Here is an 18909-nt window from a genome sequence, read left to right as displayed (position 1 = left end):
CCCGTTATGCTTCGCTCCCTTCTTGCCAACTTTTTGGCCATTTTGCTGGAAGGCAGTATTACAGTTGAGCTAATGATTGTGGAGCACTTAGCACTGTCCTTGGTGTGTGGTTGGTACGTGGAAGGTGTTACTCTTTCTGCCATTAAGGGCAGAAAGCCCCTTTCCCCTGTTGTAGGAGACAGAGGGGAGTAGCTGAGTGACAGCTTCACCACCACTCCCCACGGCAGTGGCCGAGTGGAGCTGGTGACCTCAAGGCCCTGACTCCGAGTGTGTGACAACAGTTAGGAACCGTCGAATTCTGCTTATTGACCGTTTCTCGTAGGCCTCGTCCTGTGCCAGGCCCCGGGGGTTTGCGGAAGGCCAAGTTAGGGCCCTGCCCAGCGGGGAGCTCACAGTCTCCTAGAGCAGACACACAGTCAGGATTGCTTCCTGTGGAAGCAGGACCTGAGGGATGGCGAGACGGGAGGACCCACGAGGGGCTGAGCTGGGGCCCAGGCGTGAGGTGGAGGAGACGTGGGAGAATGTGGGAATGACAAGGAAATAGACACCACAGAAGCCCGGTCACCCGAATGCCTGGGTGTCCCGGCGTCCTCTGCAGTGTCTTAGACACATCTCGTCCCCTCCAGGGCTTCATGGAGGACGAAGGTCGGCAGCGAACCACCAAGTACATCTCCTGCGTGTTTGCGGAGGAGAGCGACCTGAGCCGGCAGTACGAGAGGGAGAAGGCACGGAGCGAGCTGCTGACCACCGTGAGCCTGGCCTCGGTGCAGGAGGAGTCCCTGCTGCCCGAGGGCGAGGACGCTTTCCTCTCCGAGTCGGACAGCGAGGAGGAGGGCAGTGGCTGCAGGAGGAAAGGCAGAGGATCACAGCGGGACTCGAAGTCCTTCTCGAACGGCGGTCTCAGGACTCAGCCTCACCACTCCACCCCGACCAAGGGTAGGGGCGTGCTCGGGGCGGGGGATAGGGGCGGTGGGCAGGGGGGTGCGCGCCCTCAGTCTGAGCCGCTGCCTATCCTGCCTGGCTCTGGGGACGTTCAGTCCAGCAGACACCTGAGGATGGCCTTGGTGCTGCCCTAACTAGGGACTTGTTGGTGTCACGTGCATCACATAATCATAAGCTTAGGAGGTGCTTGTGTGGTCTGTCTCCAGCCTGCTGGCAAGTCATTCTCCTTGGCAGATGTTTTGTTTGTTTTGCTTTTATTTGGTTGTGCCGGGGCTCCGTTTAGTTGCGGCTCGTGGGCTCCTTAGTTGCGGCATGCATGTGGGATCTAATTCCCTGACCAGGGATCGAACCTGGGCCCCCTGCATTGGGAGCGCAGAGTCTTAACCACTGGACCACCAGGGAAGTCCCCTTGGCGGATGTTTTGTTTGTTATGTGTTGACTCTTAAAGGGATGGAATTCCCTAAACTTCCTCTATCCCTTTCCCTCCAGCAATCTATGTAAGAAGCCCTTGGGGTTTTAGTTTAGTTATGGAAGACTTTTCTTAAAACACGTGGAGGGTGGTGCTGATGACAGATTTGCACATCGGGGGTGGGGGTCGGAGTCGGGGGGGGGGGTGGGGGTCGGAGTCGGGGGGGTGCGGCTCGCTGCTTGCTGGTCCACTTCCCTCGTCTTAAACTGACCACATGGACTCCTTTGGCCTGTGCGGCTCTGGTCCGGCAGCTGAGCAGAAGTGCCCCTCTCGCTTTCCCCCTGCTGTGGCCGCGGTTCATCCGTTCTACGCCTGTCCTCCACTGCAGGGGGGTGGAAAGTCATCAGCCTTCACCCGTTGAAGAAGCATTCGTCCTCCTCCGTGGGAGCGGCTGAGAGAGCCGGCCAGAGCTCCTTCGGGGGGGACAACCTCCTGGACACCAGCAGCTCCGCAGACCCCGGCGTGTCCTTGGGCTCCCACTGCATGGAGAGTCACAGCGGCGACATCGCCGTGATCGAAGAGGTCAGGCTTGAAAACCCAAAGGTGAGTGCCCATGGGGGAGGGCGTTTCCTCTAGGGAGGAGCCTGTGGCAGGTGGACGTCAGCCTTGGCTTTTCTGTGCTTAAGAATCACAACAACAACAACAAAATCAATGATAGTAAAAGTGCCACACGCTCAGGCAGTGTAGGTGGGGGGGCCTCTACGGGAGGAACGCGATGCTCGTTGACACACCACCTTCACGCAGCCCACCTTTAGCAGAAATCACCTGCATATTATTTACAGGGTTTTAACATTTCCAACAACGTACTCTTTCTACTTAAATTTATTTTGAAGGAAAAATGTGTATGGCTACTTTAAATCGGTGGTTCTCACTCTGGGCCGATTTTGCCCCCCGGGGGACATTTGGCAATGTCTGGAGACGTTTTTCGTTGTCACATCGGGGAGAGGGTGCTAATGGCATCTCGTAGGCAGAGGCCAGGGATGCTGTTAAATGTCCTAGACTATGCAGGGCAAACCACAGCAGCGTTATCGAGCCCGAAGTGTCAGCAATGCTGAGGTTGAAAAACCCTGCCTTAGATGAGAAGCCAGTATCATTTGCCATAAAAAGAAGGTGATCGTAAAATAGATCTGATAAAAACAAAACTTTCTTAGTCCATTCTGGTCAGATAGTGTTGTACTTCACTGTGTTAAAGACAGTAGAATCAAACCGATACTTTTTCCTCAGTGTAATTAGAAGGATTAAAAGGCAGTTGACACAAGAATGCCTTTGTCATTATGTGATTCATTTCACTCAGTGCTGTCCTTGGTCGCTGGAAGGTGCCTCAGATACGGCCAGTGGTGCCTCAGTTGCCCAGCACAGAACAGACTTGGGATCGGGGTGTCCTTTGTTGCTGTTGCTGCTGTTTGGTTCAGGCTTCACAGCTACCCTGTAAGATGAAAGCCAGCTCTGGTCAGGAGGAGGCGAGCAGAGCCTCTGGGGACTGAGGGACTTGCCTGCTCAGTTAATGACAAAATGGAGAGTGGAACCCGTGGGTGTGGAGCTCCCACCCTGCCCTGCTTCTCCGTTTCCGGTGTGGAAGCCTGAGCTTGGGTTCTGTCCCTACAGCAGGAGTGATGGGGCATGGGGTGGGGGAGATTTTCTGTGGAATATTCTAGACCCTTCTAGCTGTATCCTGTCATTGGATGCCATGACTCTTTATCAAGGCATGATTGGTCTTGTCTCCACCTGAAGCAGCTGCCATCCTGGCCCTGCCACCCCCTTTGCACCTCCTCCTCAGGTCCACGTGTCCCCGGCAGCACACTCCCTCCAGGCCCTGCCAGTCCTGCTGCTAGCTTCCTAGCTCAGCTCGTTCTCTTCCTCTTAGAAATCTGTCCCCAGAGTAATGGCAGAACCTTGTCCTTCTTTTTGCCCACTTGCTGAGAAGAGGGGCGTGAACTGTCCTGTCTGGAGTTCCCTTGGTGAAGCGTGTGTTCACTTTGCTCTGCAGCAGCCCCGTGGGAAGCAGGCAGATTTTCTCACGTGATTCTCCTCCAAAATGTTTGCTTTGAAATGCAAGAGAGAAGCAAAGTCTTTCTGCCACTCTTGGGCCCCTTCTTGGATCTGTGACTCTTTCACCCCTCGAGCCCCGCCCCCTTCAGGAAAGAACCGAGCCTCTTCCAGAGCACCAGTGCCAGCGGGGAAGTGATGGGACCCCGGCCCAAGGCGCCTCCTCAAGCGTGTTCTCATTCTCTCGAAGCACTTCTCCAAGCGAGGAGGGCGTCCAGCAAAACAGGCCGTGGGACCGCCAAGTGGCGCTGAATTATGCTGAGTGATTTGCCAGGAGTGTGTTAGGGTTGGGATTTCCTTTCCCTTCAGGGTGCACATTTGGGCTTCAGCGTCTTTGATCCAAAGGCAGATGGAACAAGTTCAGATTCTAAGTTCCTGGAAGCTAAAAGAAACCACGAAGAGAGAAGTGGGCGTCGCAGCAGGGGTGGGGGAGGGCACCCGTCCGCTCTTTTCTCCATCATTCACTCGCCACTCATCCTGACCCACTCGGAAGCCTGCCTCTGCATCTCCCTTATGTTCCCAGAGAGGCTGCCCGTGGCTTCCCTGAGGCGGAGGCAGAAGCCCGTCCTGGCGCACGTTCACGCCCTGGGACCTGGCATGGTGGTTTCACCTCACTGAGCCCTGGTTTCCTCTTCTGTAAAATGGGGACCATAATAATGAGGTGGTTGAGAGTTCTGGATGAAGAAGCCCCATAGAGTGACGGCAGGGAGTCGGCCCTGAGTCTGTCCATTTCCTTCCTTCCACTGCGGAAGAACCAAGTAAAGATTGAGTGAATGCGGTCCCCTTCCCCGGGAAGGGCTGGAGTAGATGCCTCTGCTTTCTGTTCTGAAACCAGCTGATCTTCATAAAGCTCTGGGGTCCTCTGCTGGCAGATGTCTGTGCTGTTACAAAGCACTGAAATAGTGGGGTAGTGGGATCCTATGGGGGCAGTAATCCTCTTGACTTTTCTTCTTGAAATATGGCGTAGAAATTCCGTAAAGCGGGAAAGCGTACCGGCAGGAGTGGTGTCTGGCCCCCAAACCTTGCTGAGTCCATAGTTTTCTCATGCTTTTGGTCCCTGTTCTAGGAGAGTAGCAGTTCCCAGAAGACTGGGAAGCACGGCCCAGGCCAAGACAAACCTCATGAGACTTACCGACTGCTGAAACGCAGGAATCTGATCATAGAGGCTGTCACCAACCTCCGCTTAATCGAGAGCTTATTCACGTAAGGAGTAGCCTGTCTGTCTGTCTTGCATTAATAGTAAATCCCACATCAATCAGTCATCACCATCCACAGAAACGACTTAGAGGCATTTGCATCTCTCTTCTGCTGTATAGATTCTCATAGGAGCCCTTCGTGGTAGAAAGGATTTGCAGTCTGTTTGTGTGATTTGAAAAGTGTAGACATTGAGGAATATCCATACACCTGACAGGGAGAGAATGATGGAGCAGGAAACAGAGGTCATGGGGAAAGTGCATTTGCCTTGTTCCTTCCTTAGGAATTTGGTGCTCAGGAAGGGGTGAGAGGAAACGGAGGCAGGTAATAGCATCAGCTTACAAACATTGTTATTAGTTCTCCAGGGAGCCTTTTGTTCAAAGAAAATCCTTTATGAAAGCAAAAACAAACCCTTTTTGAATGCCTAAAGAAGATGTGGCACATATATACAATGGAATATTACTCAGCCATAAAAAGAAACAAAATTGAGTTATTTGTAGTGAAGTGGATGGACCTAGCGTCTATCGTACAGAGTGAAGTAAGTCAGAAAGAGAAAAACAAATACCGTATGCTAACACATATATATGGAATCTAAAAAAAAAAAAGGTTCTGAAGAACCTAGGGCCAGGACAGGAATAAAGAGGAAGACATAGAAAATGGGCTTGAGGACATGGGGTGGGAGGGCGAAGCTGGAGCGAAGTGAGAGTAGCATCGACTTATATACACTACTGAATGTAAAATAGTTGGCTGGTGGGAAGCAGCAGCATAGCACAGGGAGATGGACTCGGTGCTTTGCGATGACCTAGAGGGGTGGGATAGGGAGGATGGGAGGGAGGCTCAAGAGGGAGGGGATATGGGGATACATGTATACATACAGCTGATTCGCTTTGTTGTGCAACAGAAACTAACACAGTATTGTGAAGCAATTGTACTCCAATAAAGATCTGTTTAAAAAAAAAAAGGGACACATGTGGAGCTTCTCTGTCCAGGGTGCAGTGGGGGCTCTGCTCCCTAGTTTGGTCCTTCTAACCCACTGTTACCACCACGTCCTGGGAGGCATCCTTGGGCTTCTGGGCAGCCAAGGTCAAAGCCACTCGATTGGAAGGAGCCTTACCCTTGAGTCAAGGATGTGAGTTCTCTAACTAGGGGATGGGGCGACCGCCTGTGGATACTGCTGCCTGGGTCTCCTGTGCAGGTGAGATGGAGCTAGGTGCTCCTAATATCCCTTCTGGGCCTGCCATTCTATGAGTAGTGATATAGAAACATCACCATAGTGACTCAGTAACATCTAGAGAGAAGATACGTGAGGAGAGGAGTCAAAAGAGCTTCAGATCTGAGGGTGTCAACAGTGGTAAACTGAAACATTCCTTAGCTGGATGTTGAATTAGCATGGAGACTCAGTGAAGACAGATTTCCATCACGGAGCTCAGTTTCCCCACCACCGTTGTCACGAATCATGTAATCTCTTTAGTTGCTGGTGAAAGGCCCAGAACGTGAAGCTGCTGTGCATGGTGGCTTGTCTTTAGCTAACTCATTTATCACAAAGGGAGATGATCTTTGCTATCTTAAGAAGTCATCCTTTCAGTGGTGAAACACCCTTTAATTCTCCCCTACTTTCTGCTGGATCCCATTAGGCAGGTGTCGGTTGCCTGGGTTTAGAAAGGCCTTCCATGTTGAGACTGGGAATATTAACGGCTTATTTTGTGATGCTGCAGGATTCAGAAGATGATCATGGATCAGGAGAAGCAAGAAGGTGTGTCCACCAAGTGCTGCAAGAAGTCCATCGTTCGCTTGGTGCGGAACCTGTCCGAGGAAGGCCTCCTGAGGCTGTATCGGACGACAGTCATTCAAGACGGCATCAAGAAGAAGGTAACCACACAGACCACCGCGCGTGCTGGGTGTTTTCTTACCCAGCTTCCCACATCCTTGTCCCTCGGTTGTTCCTTTGTTGCCGATAGTTCGGGATTTCCCATTATGCCTCCTCATTGGGGCAACAGGGATTATCTCCACTTCCTGTGGAAGCTGGAAACAGAAAAGAGGAATAACCTGCTTGGATTGTAGAGCAGCCTGTGCACCCCAAGGCAGGTGTCCTGCCCCACAGCCAGCCTCGAAGGAGAGGATGGAAAGGGAGGCATATCCAGGTTCAGCTGACTAGTACTGGGAGAAATTAAGCAACATTCAGAAGGTGGAAAATTTAGGGCTTCCCTGGTGGCGCAGTGGTTAAGAATCCACCTGCTAATGCAGGGGACACGGGTTCGAACCCTGGTCCGGGAGGATCCCACGTGCCGTGGAGCAACTAAGCCCGTGCGGCACAACTACTGAGCCTGCGCTCTAGAGCCCACAAGCCATAACTACTGAGCCCGCGTGCCACAACTACTGAAGCCCACGCGCCCAGAGCCTGTGCTCCGCAACAAGAGAAGCCACCGCAATGAGAAGCGCATGCACCACAACAAAGAGTAGCCCCCGCTTGCCACAACCAGAGAAAGCTCGAGCACAGCAACGAAGACCCAATGCAGCCCAAAATAAATAAATAAATAAATTTATAAAAAAAAAAAAGGTGGAAAATTTAGACTAAGCAGCAAGAACATTAGCCACAGAAATCTGCAGAAACATATCCCAGAGGAAATGATGTCAGCGACTCACTTAGCATGCACTGCCGGGTCGTCCAGTGGGGACAGTGGATCTCTTCTTTCCCAATTTATCTGTTTCTGTAAAGTTTAAAGTTTGGGCCATTCCCATAGCAACTGCAGCTCAGTGGCTTTGCACGTATTCTAAGGCATAAATTTTTCAGGGTCAGAGTCATTTGAGATACCCGGCTGGGCGTTGGGACCAAAGGGAATGGTGCTGCAGAATAGGCATTTGTAATTTCCTGCCCTTTTTTCTGACTACGTTTTAAATCTCTGCCTTAAGAAAGCTCTGCTTTGATGTTTTGTTTTCTTAATAAGCTGGCAAGGTCATTTCTGGTCTTTTTTACTTTATCTTATTTTTTTGAGACCTTTGAAATTTGAGAAACATAGAGCAGTACCAGAAAATGACTTTAAAAACTCTGTTTCTACCATTCCAAGTTGGGCAGCTCATCAGTTTTTATATCTGCTGTGAGTCCCCTTGACATCGCCCCTCTCCCTTCCCCAGGCTGCCTGCCTCTCGTTCCCCTGAGCATGGCAGGAGGGCCTGGTGCTGACCTCTCTCACTGGGGGACAGCAGCCCAGCAGGTCAGCAGCAATGCCTCTGATTTCTGTTGGTCTTCACAGAGCAGGTCTTTCCGATGTGCAGCCTCCTCAGGCAGTAACTGAGAGCAGGGAAATGAAATCCCCCCCAGCCTAGGAGTGGAGAGAGACTGTGTTTATATAGACATATGGACATCTGCCGTGTCCCCCATGCCTATTTGGTCCCATATCCATCGGTGGTACCAGAGGGAGTGGGCAAGAGGTGGGGATGAGGAGTGAGTGTCCCAGGTGAACACTGAGGATCGATCAGTGTCCCAGTACTGGGGGCCTCTTGCCAGGGGGTTACCACTGTAGTAGCCCATTTGCCAGCTGGAAAGGCCGCCGTATTGTACATCTGCCTCCAGAGTAAGCTTCAGTTTCTCGGCAGCACTTTCTCTGGCACCCAGAGCATGTGCTGCTGGTTGGCTCCCGCCGATCTGCTGGAGCCACGCTGGCTGGCGTTGCTGTGTCCGGCACCCGCCTTTTGCCGTTGCTCCTGCGTCCTGCCCTGTCCATCGGACTTTCGGGAAGTTGGCCCGGCCATTTGGCTGCGGAAAGTGGGGAACTAGGAATGCTTTGTATTTGCACCTGGCTTATAGATTCTCTGAGGTGTTGCCTAACTGTATCTCATTTGAACCTCACAAAACCACGAAAACAGTTGGCAGGGCAGCGGGGAAGGATCTCCATTTCCCAAGTGAGGAGCAGAAGAGATGGAGCCACGTGTGGCCTTTGGAGTCCCTGTCCAGGCGTGGCCACCTGTCCCCTGTGACCCACCCTCTTCAGGCCACTTTAGGCACGAAGCCTGCTGGCCAGAGTTACTTGTTTAGAAAACCTTACCTTGCTGTCTCCTGGGGCCCAGGCCTCACACTCCCATCTGCTGCTCAGCCCCACCGAGTTATGGCCATTTGTCAGTCTAGTTATCACTCGAGAAATGATAAGCACCTTACCGTTAAGCCTCAGTACCTTGGAAAAGCTAAAACAACAAAGGCAGCCCTAAATCCTCTGTCACTTTGTTTAGAGGCACAGCTGGCAGGAGTCCCCCGATGGCACTCTCAGCAAGGGCAGATTAATGAAAGCCGCTTACCTCTTCCAGATGGAAGCCCTCAGGATTCCCGAGCAACTGTGGGAAATGCTCAGCTAGCAGGATGGGGTGTCGGGAGCAGCCCCCCCAGGTAGCAGCCGGGACCAGTGGGCCATGACAGCCCAGCTGGGGGGCTGCAGGGCACACCGCTTGATTTCCAGGGCAGAATTCCTAACCAGCCAGAGCAGCACATTACGGATGGCGGAGCTTTCTGGCTTGGGCACTTGAGGGATTTTGATGCCAGAAACTGTAAGGGCAAACTGTTTAGCATTTTACGTCCCGTTTCATAACTGCCTTTTGGAAATGTCAATGACAGCAGGTATAACCAGGGTTCCACCAGGGAACCGAGTTGTGGAACTAAGTCTCCCCTGGCACCTCCCCTGCCCTTTGGGACCCCCCCCGACCTCTCTCCGCAGGTGGATCTGGTGGTGCACCCGTCCATGGACCAGAACGACCCTCTCGTGAGAAGTGCTATCGAGCAGGTTCGTTTCCGGATGTCCAATTCAAGCACAGCCAACAGGCAAGTGGCAGCTCCCATGGGAATTCAGTGACGCTGCCTGGGTTTGTGTTCCAACCTGAAGCAGTTTCCACAAAAGCCCTTTATTCATACTTTTGTGAGATCAGTGAAGTCACTGGTTTGGGGTTTATGGTTCATGATCCCCTAGTCTCAAAAAGGATCAATTTCTGGATTCTTTAAGAGGAAAAAAATCCTAACATTCTTCTTTTTTTAATTTTTATTTTATATTGGGGCATAGTTGATTAACAATATTGTTAGTTTCAGGTGTACAATAAAGTGATTCAGTTATACATATATATGTATATATATATGTATTAAGTTATACACGTATCTATTCTTTTTCAAATTCTTTTCCCATTTGGGTTGTTACAGAATAATGAGCAGAGTTCCCCTCTGCTAACATTCTTAATTCCATGCTCTCTAATGGAGTGTGGACAGAGTGGTCCAAGTCACAGGCCCTATGACATGTGAGACTTGCCTAGTTTATAATATAGCTCAGAATGATTCTGGTTGCCTTTCTGAGGTCTTCTCTCATTTTGTTCATAAGCAACCTAATGGACCGGCAGAAAGCTCGGTGGGAGAACGTTCTCAGTTGGGTTTAAATTAGAGGTGGCGCCTGGGCTCGCAGATGTTGGTTTTTGTGGCCTGCCATGCCTTGGCCACAGGTGCTTTGAATCAGTTACCAATTAATTTCATGTCAAATTCCTGATTTCTGGCATTGATGAAAGTGTCAGAGGACCCAGCACATTGGGCTGCCCTTCTCACGAGGTAGCAGCTGCCGTAGGTGGGGGTCCACTGTCCAGGTCACCCCCAAATGTCCAGTGCCCTGACATGTTTTATCCGTTTGCATCACCTGTTTGGCCCCTACAGGCAGTTGATTTGAAACCTCAGGGCCAAATTCTTGAGGACAGACCCTGTCCTTTCTCAGCCCTTGGTTTTCTAACATCTTATATTTGAACTTCAGGGTTAAAGCGCCCCAGCCTTCAGTGCCTCAAGGGGAAGCTGAAGAAGAAAGTCAAGGAAAAGGAGGCCCAAGAGGATCAGGAGACTCTCAGCTGAATGCTTCCTCTAAACTAGAAAGTGGACGGGTGAAAAAGACTGATGAGAAGATGGGCATAACCCAGCTGAAAAACTATCACCCTGTTGTAGGTAAAAAGCAGCTTCTTGTCAGGGTCTGATTGTGTTTCATTTGGTCTTCTGAGTCACTTGGTATTGCACATCCGAGCCCTGGGCTGCAGGCAGAGAGTCAGGTCTGAATCAACAGCTGGGGTCGTGGGGGGCTGGTCACGTGCCGGCATCAGTTTTCCTGTCTGTAAAATGGGGGTGATTCTTGCCCGGAGTACCTCACAAGGCTGTTGTGAGGCCCAGGTGAAATTATGCCAGGTCCCAACCTGAGGAATTGTTCACGAAGATTAACTCTTTCTGCTGAATACCCTTGGGCTGGAACATTCTGTAAACCACAGAAAATCTCTGCCTTTCCTGAGCCCACAAGCCTCTGGTAGTTACAGCCACTGATGGCTTTGAGCATTCATCTAATTTTCTGGGATGCAGATCTCGAACAGGGCTGTCTCCCCTCACCCCACACCAAGCTGCTCTGACGTCAGCTTGTGCTGGGCCGGTGCCCACGGCCGGGCCTTCGTAGTTGGGGTGTAGTTGCAGTTGCTGGTCACAGCGTGCAGCTGGAGGAGGAGGGCAGTGGTGACAGCTCACAGACTTCTGTCAGGCAGAAACGTCCTGGTGGGGGACCCGGCAACCCGGGGGTTCTGAGCAGGAGAGGTCATTTGTGTGACTTCCCTTGCTGAGGGCTCCAGGCACACGGACTTGGCCCAGCCTCTTAAGGGGTCACAGTTAGAAAGTACAGATGGAGGGAGAAGCCTGCGCACGAGGCGGCGCAGCGGAGCAGCACGTGCGCCTGAGCGGACAGGAGGCGGCCGAGAGCTCCTCGCACGGTCAAGGCCTGACGGCAGAGGAGGGGCCCCCCGGTCCCTTGTCCTCGCCACCCTGTTCCTGCGCCTCCCTTGGCTCTCACCTGTCTCCTCTCGCTGGGGAAAGTCAAGGAGCACTTTGTGTCAAAGAAATAAGCCATTTAGAAGAACCTAGATTCTGGGATATTTTGCGCAGTCCCCATCAGCCTCAGGTCCTCTTGCTGGGGTCTCTCGTGGTGGCCCCCTGCCCTGTTACACTCTGGCTCACCTCCTGCGCGCTCCTCCTTCCTTGCTCCACCCCGTCACTCGGGCCTCCTGGCCCTTCCTCGAATGTGCCAGGCACACCCCCGTCTCAAGCTTCTTGCATTCGCCCTGTGGGGCATGTCGCCCAGGTGTCTGCATGGCCCACTCCCTCACCAACTCGAGGACGTCCCTTAAGGCCTCTCCCCAGTGAGACCTTCCAGGCCTCTGTAGAATTATAGCCCTCCTCTGCCTTCCTTGCTTTATTTTCTGCATCAGCTATTTCCATCCGATGTACTATCTTAGGTAGTTTGTTACTGTCTGCCCTTTCCCGCTAGAAAGTAAGTCCCGTGAGGGTGAAAACATTTGCCGTCTCCCTGGCCCCTGGGATACAGTGGCACTCAATAGTTTTTGAATGAATTGAACTCACTTAAATCTGGGATTTTCAAGCATCGCCCTCCTTTCTTGCCCCAGTTCCTGGACTTGGGCGTTCTCTAGGGTTTCTGCCCAAAATGCCTCGCCTGCGGGTGATCCACATGTTTCTGTGGTACCTGATCTATGGGCACCCTGCCAGCGACACGGTGGAGAAGCCGGGCTTCAGCAGTGAAAGGAGGACGGGGGCCCCATCCTCCTCCGGGAGCAACTTGGAGGCCTCCTTCGATGCCCCACCCAAGGACACCCAAGATGGAGCCACCCGGGAGGGTGAAGTGGAGCTCTCCACAGAGACCGGTGAGATGCCCTGGGCAGGCAGGCCACAGTGGGGTCCAGAGGGGAGTCATGGTGGTTCCTTGTCCTTATGATCTGAACTGGCTGAGTCCCCATATTGCCCTGATCAAAACAAAGACATAATCCAAACTTCCTGAGCCTCTGGGCTTCCTGCCTGACAAGGAGGGTTTTGCCCTAGTTTGTGGTGAGAGGGAACCAAGACCTACTGGGAGGCGATACCAGCATCATGACCAGGACCCTGTCTCAGGACTGACCCCTGTTTTCTCCTAGTGTATGTGGATGAAGCCTCGTGGACGCGCTACATCCCTCCCATCCCAGTCCACAAGGACTTTGGCTTCGGCTGGGCTCTGGTCAGCGACATTCTTCTCTGCCTGCCCCTCTCCATCTTCACCCAGATTGTGCAAGTCAGCTACAAGGTACTGATGACTCCCAGGCTTTCTCAGGGGCTGGTCCCTCAGCTCCATACCAGAGGGCCTACACTCACCTGGTCAAGGGAAAATACTTGCAGTTGCCTGGCTGGCTGGCTGGCTGGGTGGCTCGCCAGATAGACAGACAGACAGATAGACAGACAGATAGATAGATAGATAGATAGATAGATAGATAGAAAGAAAGGCAGATAGAATAGATTGGGTGGATGGATGGATGGATAGATGGTGGGTCAAGGGAAATATTTCAAAGACTTGTTCTTCTAGATCAGTCAAAAGACAGACAATTATGGTATAGCAATAAAATATATTTTTACAAATTTGGTAAATACAGAAAAAGGAAAAAATAGAAATTACCATAGAAATGCTATAACTTCATCACTCAGAGGTATCACTGCTAGTGTTTTTGGTGCATTTTCTTCTAGTCTTTTTCTTCCTATGCCATGTTTGTATGTAATGCATGTATATATATATATGAGGTCTTCCTTTTTAAAAAAAAATTGAATTGAGACCATACTGTATTTACTCTTTTATGATCTGTTCTTTCCACTGAACAATGTATTGTATTTTCCACATCGTTGCCTTAACTTGATATTAAGTAAATCCGTAGTTTTCCTTCTTATGCACGTACCCTAATTTATTTAACCAGTACTCTATTTTTGGACATTTAAGCTCCAGTTTCTTGGTGGTGTAAGTGACATGTTGATGAATACCTTTTGGTAGGCGTATTTGTGGGCAGCTCCAAAATTTTTCGTCTTAGGTTAAGGATAGAAGTAGAATCACTGGCTTTAAAGGCAATAAGCATCCTTCATCTTTTTAAAACTTTTTTAATATGAATAAATATATTCCCCTATTGTCCCCCAGAAATCTTTTAGCACTTTGCATGCCCACCAGCAGTGAGTGAAGCCACCTGTTTACTGTACCCAGCAGTGTGGCAGATGGGTTGGAGGGGAGGGGCGTCAGGACTGAGAGATGTGGGAGGTTTGGAGGGACAGGCAAGAGGGGGCGCTGTCCCCATGGGACGGATGGCCAGATTCAGCGAGACCACAGCCTAGAAAGTAGTGATGTTTTTTTCACCATTCTTGCAATTCACCCTGTCCTTGAGGGTGAGCTGAACCTGAAAATCACCTCTCAGGTGGACAACCTCGAGGAGTTTCTGAACGACCCTCTGAAGAAGCACACACTGATCCGCTTTCTCCCCAGGCCCATCCGGCAACAGCTTCTGTACAAGAGGTGAGGTCCCTGCAGCCGATTCAGGGCGGCCGAGGGTCCTGGTAGGCCCCTTGGAGTTGGGCTTCTGAGTAATCGTTGATCAGGAAGAGGAAAGGTTTCTGCCTGCCAGGTTGTAGCGACCCAAGGTCGTTAATTCAGCCACCTGTGCCTTCTACATAAAGCACAGAGGCAAATGCAGTGTGGGCTGGGACATTTTAGTACTTGCTTTCAAGGTTCTTTTAAAGTAAAATCTGCTGATAAAGACTGCAGGTAATGAGGTGGGTCTTTCCTTTTGTTACTTTTACTTTCGAACTCAAGCCCCCCAAGTAGGATCAATGCCCCGTTGCCCTGGTTGGTGTTGGGATGGGGTTTCTGGGTCTCAGCACAGTTCAGGCCTGAGGCCCGTCCCCGAGGTCCCATAGGTCGAAGAGCGGAGAAGAAGCAAGTCACATCCCTCACCCCCATGCAGACCCCCTGACGGCAGCTGAGAACCCGCCACCCCCCCTCTGTTTTCCAGACGTTACATTTTCTCGGTGGTGGAGAACCTTCAGAAGCTGTGCTACATGGGGCTGCTCCAGTTCGGGCCCACAGAGAAGTTCCAGGATAAAGATCAGGTAACGGCCTCCAGGCCCAGATGAAGGTGGTCCTGACGGCTAAGCGCAGTTTCCAGACACCTCACCCGGTGCTGAGGCTGAGGCTCTCCCCTCACCCCATCCAGTGTCTCCCTCGTAGGTCTTTATCTTCTTGAAGAAGAACGTGGTCATCGTGGACACCACCACCTGTGACCCCCATTACAACCTGGCCCACAGCAGCCGGCCCTTCGAGAGGCGTCTCTACGTCCTGAACTCAATGCAGGACGTGGAGAACTATTGGTTCGATCTGCAGTGCGTCTGCCTCAACACCCCACTAGGTACCATCCATCTTTACTGGACTCGCCGTTTTCCCTCCTTTCTGTGGGATAGCCGGGAGTTAGAGCTAGAAGAGACTAGAAGCCACCTGCTGGTTTTCCGACTGTCCCCCGGAGGCCTGGAGTGTCCTGGAAGCTCCCTTAGAAAGGACAGTGGTGGACCTCACCTGGGAGGGCCACTAGCCCTCCACCCCATTGAGCCCACACAGCTTCGCTTTTGTCTTTATTCATTTGCTCCTTCTGTAGGTATTTATTGAACACCTTGTGTGTGTCTTTTCCTACGCCCAGTAACACAGCAACAGGACTTAGGCTGTCTTGGCGAAGACACAGCACACAGAGATCCAGAGTGTGATAAGAGCTGGGGAGGAAACACACCGGGTGATGAATCGAGGGTGTTTTACTGGGCTGGTCAGGAGCAGCCTTTCTGAGGAGGAGACTTTGAGCTGAGTTCTAAAGGATGAGGCCGAGCCAGCCGTGACCAGAGCTGAGGAGGAGCATCCCAGGCAGGTGCAATGGCCCCGAGTGTTGATGGAGAAACAGAAGAGGCCGGTGTGCGTGGGAGGGGAGTGGCAGCTGATGAGACGGAGAAGCAGGCAGGAAGCAGACTCTGGGGCCTTGCAGGACACAGGAAGAGTTTAGGTTTGTTCTGAGAGCAGTGAGAAGCCATTGGAGGTTGTAAGCCAAGATCTCAGGTCTTTCAAAGTTTCCCTGCCTGCTGTGTGGAGAACAGACTGAGAGGCACCAGAGTAGAAGCAGGGAGACCAGCTAGGGGCTGTGATTTGGGTCCAGGAGAGGTCTGCTGGTGATAGTGAAGGACAGAGGACAGGTTGGGAGGTCTTTAGGAGGAGGAACTGACCAGACTGTCCCGTGGGTCGGATGACTTGGGCTTTGAGTTAAGCCTTGGCTTGTGTTTTCTTCTCTCTCTGGAACATCCCGACCTATGTTCACCTTGCAGATGGCCACTCCTACTTCAAGCATTCTCTCTCCGAGAAAGCCTTTCCAGCATCTTTACTGTCATCTGATGTCATTCTGGGAATTCCTTGAGTACAGGAAATTTGGCTTGTATCCCCAGCGTGTCTCAAAGTGCCTGGTACATAGGTGACATCCCGTAAATGTTTGTGGAATGAATGGAGGGTTTGTAGAAGGCGTTAGAACCTCCAGTCTTGTGCTCTTTCCTCTAAGCCAGTTTTCATCAGTTCCTTTCTTGCCACCTGTCCCAGGAGGAAAAGGATGCCACATTCCATTTGTACCTGGGAGAGGACTCCCTCTCTTCCTTCTGTCACAGAGCTGGAAGATCAAGGTTACACTTTGATTTTTGCAAAGCAGGAGCCACATGTTTATTGGGTAGAACTGTTTAATGCCAATAGGCTAGTGAGCACTTGTATAGATCCTTTAATGGGTCCAGACAAATTTTAGAAACAGTGTTTTGTAGAATCCTTTGGCATCAGCAGTGAGCTAGGCTTTTACCAGGGCAGATTTTAAAGTGCCCTAATTCCCCTGCATTTTATACCTAGATAAAAATTTGCGAACCAGTATGTTATTTGCACCAAAGTTTTTCAGGCTTGACAACTGGTGAATTTCCATCCCTTCCCATGTTCGTGAGCCGAAATGTGGGAGGCTTATTGAGTCCGTTAATTAGGCATTGATTGTCCCTTCATTCAACAAACATTTGAGGGGGTTCTGCCCCGTCAATAATAAGACGTGAGCATCCTTTAAAGTGGGGCTCCCAGAGCATGAGTGCACACAGGCAGCACCTGGGGAACCCGTTGAAATGCGGATTACTGGGCGCGGTCCAGGGATTTGGATTCAGCAGCCCTGGGGAGGGCCTGAATCTGCGTCTCCCACAGGCAGCTTGGTGGTGCAAGGCGAAACATCACCTGAAGTCCTCTTAGGTTCAAGGTCCATTCAAATGCATGACCTTGGGTAAGCTCTTTGTAACCTCCTGAGCCTCAGTTTCTTCATTTCTAATCTGGGAACACCACCACCGCCTTGTGGGGCTGAGGTGAAGCTTGAACCAGACATCTCACGTAAAGCTCCAGCTGGGAGGTGCAGGGCATGGGCTCTCCCCGCCGCCCCTCGCCACCACCCAGGCCAAAGTCTCCCGCTGACCATGTTATGAGAGGCTCTTCGGTAGTCTGCAAATTATCATAGCCTTCCCTGGCCTGACACAAGCAACGGTTTTAGTTGTATTTTATATTTCCTTGCAAGAGATGCTTTATTGTGGAATCACTGAATGTAATTTCCCAACTAAATTAATGCACCTCTGGGGCACTCAGGAAACGTCTGGCTGCTCCTGGAGCCCAGTGGGCCCAGGGAGGCTGTGACGCTGCCTCGCACTGTCTGTCTAGATCACCACCAGCCCGACCCTGGCAGCCACCACTGTGTGCAGCCGTTTTCACTCGTCGCTTCCTCTGTGCGGCACACAACTCCCTGGGGCATCCCTCTGGAAGGAAGAAGGCGTGGGGTTTCTCTGGTTGCCTGCTCGCCTTGCCTCCTTAATAGAGTACAGACTGCATGCAGACCCTTTTCTCAGGGTCACGACCAGCTTTAACTCTCTGCCTTCTGCATTTTGTGCAAAGAGGTCCCCCAGTTTCAGACCCTCTCCCCTGGTGGGGAGCCTGGTCACAGAAAGGGAATCCAGTCTTCTCTCGCCACCCCTCGGCAGGCTGTGGCTGGCAGACCGTGGCAGGAAGGTGTCCTCAGCGGGGCTTGTGTCTGGTTTCCTAGGCGTGGTGCGCTGCCCGCGCATCCGGAAGAACAGCGACCCAGATCAGGGCAGCGATGAGGAGGGCAGTCTACAGAAGGAGCAGGAGAGTGCCATGGACAAGCACACCCTGGAGCGCAAGTGCGCCATGATGGAGTACACCGCGTGCGTCCCCGCCCCGCCCCGCGCTGTCCCCGCGTGCGTCCTGCTCCTGCAGACTCGGGCCCGCCCCCCATCGGGCTTCCCCGTCAGGCCCGGAAGCCTGAGTCTCTGGTGCCGAGGCTGCAAGTTGGTGGCCGTGGCTCACATCTGGCCCCAGCCATGCTGTAGTTAGCTCGCCTATGGTCAAAAAATAAAAAGAACCAGTAGCCAGAGTGCAGAAATTGGGAATTTTACCCAACAGTCCGGGTTTTTGACAAGCCCTTTACTTCCACCTGCCAGGTGTTTTTCTGGGAAGGTAACAGTTATAATAAATGCCCCCTACCCACTCCATGAGCTCTCTTTTCAGTTCCCAAGGAGGGCTTGTTTTCTGTTTATTTCCATCTCCCAGGGGCAGCCGTGAGGTCGTGGATGAAGGCTTTATCCCCGGAGATGGGCTGGGAGCCGCTGGGCTCGATTCCAGTTTCTACGGACACCTAAAGCGAAACTGGATCTGGACCAGCTACATCATCGACAAGGCCAAAAAGGTGGGCTTTCAGGACGTGGGCATCCATCCCCCGGGGGGGCTGCCGTTGCTACTCACCTGCCTCTCCCTTTCCTGGCTCACAGTTTTTGAACTGGCCAAACGAAAATTGACCAGAGACACAAATAATTACTTCCATATATACTATAGGTATGTCAGGCCCCTTAAATATCTGCCTGGCCTTTTTTTTTTTCCCCAATGGATTCTAATTTATTCCGCGATGTGGACAATTATTCCTTTTTAAAAGAAAGAACAGAAAGTCTGTAAGACAGAGGTCACATGGGGAGGGGGTACGTGTGTGATAGGAGGGTGGTGGTCCTGGCACAGTCTCTTCGTCAGAGACTCGTGCACCTCAGCGCTGTGGCTGCCCTGGGCTCCCCGCGGTCCATGAAAGCTCACGCTTTATCCGGTGCCATCCTCGTCTTTTAGGAGACCACCGCGTCGGAGAACGGGCTCACGGTGAGGCTGCAGACGTTCCTGTCCAAGCGCCCGTTGCCTCTTGGCGCTGGAGGTACGTGGGCCAGGAGTTCAGCAGAAATAGACGTGGGACCGTCTCGGGCCCACACGATCGCTGCGCGTTGGCTTTGGCTTCTGGCCTTTGCAGAGGTCATTCTGCAGCGCCGGTGTCCTGTG

General features: G+C 52.0%; 1 protein-coding gene and 1 non-coding gene across 5 annotated transcripts in view; one reads left to right on the top strand and one right to left on the bottom strand.

Moving 5' to 3' along the window:
- Window positions 1-18909, top strand: part of GTF3C1 (general transcription factor IIIC subunit 1) — a 72536-nt gene that overhangs the window by 29132 nt on the left and 24495 nt on the right. For 3 of the 4 annotated variants that reach the window (XM_061210304.1, XM_061210302.1, XM_061210305.1), the window contains 14 exons: window positions 627-936; window positions 1740-1954; window positions 4524-4660; window positions 6367-6520; window positions 9355-9458; window positions 10420-10604; window positions 12095-12349; window positions 12617-12762; window positions 13907-14004; window positions 14501-14597; window positions 14716-14893; window positions 17618-17759; window positions 18145-18280; window positions 18706-18787. In XM_061210304.1, coding sequence (XP_061066287.1) covers window positions 627-936; window positions 1740-1954; window positions 4524-4660; window positions 6367-6520; window positions 9355-9458; window positions 10420-10604; window positions 12095-12349; window positions 12617-12762; window positions 13907-14004; window positions 14501-14597; window positions 14716-14893; window positions 17618-17759; window positions 18145-18280; window positions 18706-18787 — 2239 coding nt within the window. The remainder of the gene's footprint in view (window positions 1-626; window positions 937-1739; window positions 1955-4523; window positions 4661-6366; window positions 6521-9354; window positions 9459-10419; window positions 10605-12094; window positions 12350-12616; window positions 12763-13906; window positions 14005-14500; window positions 14598-14715; window positions 14894-17617; window positions 17760-18144; window positions 18281-18705; window positions 18788-18909) is intronic. The other variant, XM_061210303.1, reaches the window with a different exon arrangement.
- On the bottom strand, window positions 1272-1344 carry TRNAG-CCC (transfer RNA glycine (anticodon CCC)). Its single transcript has one exon. It is a non-coding gene; the product is annotated as a tRNA-Gly (tRNA).

This window comes from Eubalaena glacialis, chromosome 13 (genome assembly GCF_028564815.1).
Source record: "Eubalaena glacialis isolate mEubGla1 chromosome 13, mEubGla1.1.hap2.+ XY, whole genome shotgun sequence".
Lineage (NCBI taxonomy): Eukaryota > Metazoa > Chordata > Mammalia > Artiodactyla > Balaenidae > Eubalaena > Eubalaena glacialis.
Note: the sequence above shows the minus strand (reverse complement) of the source record. Positions and strands in the feature narration are given on the sequence as shown.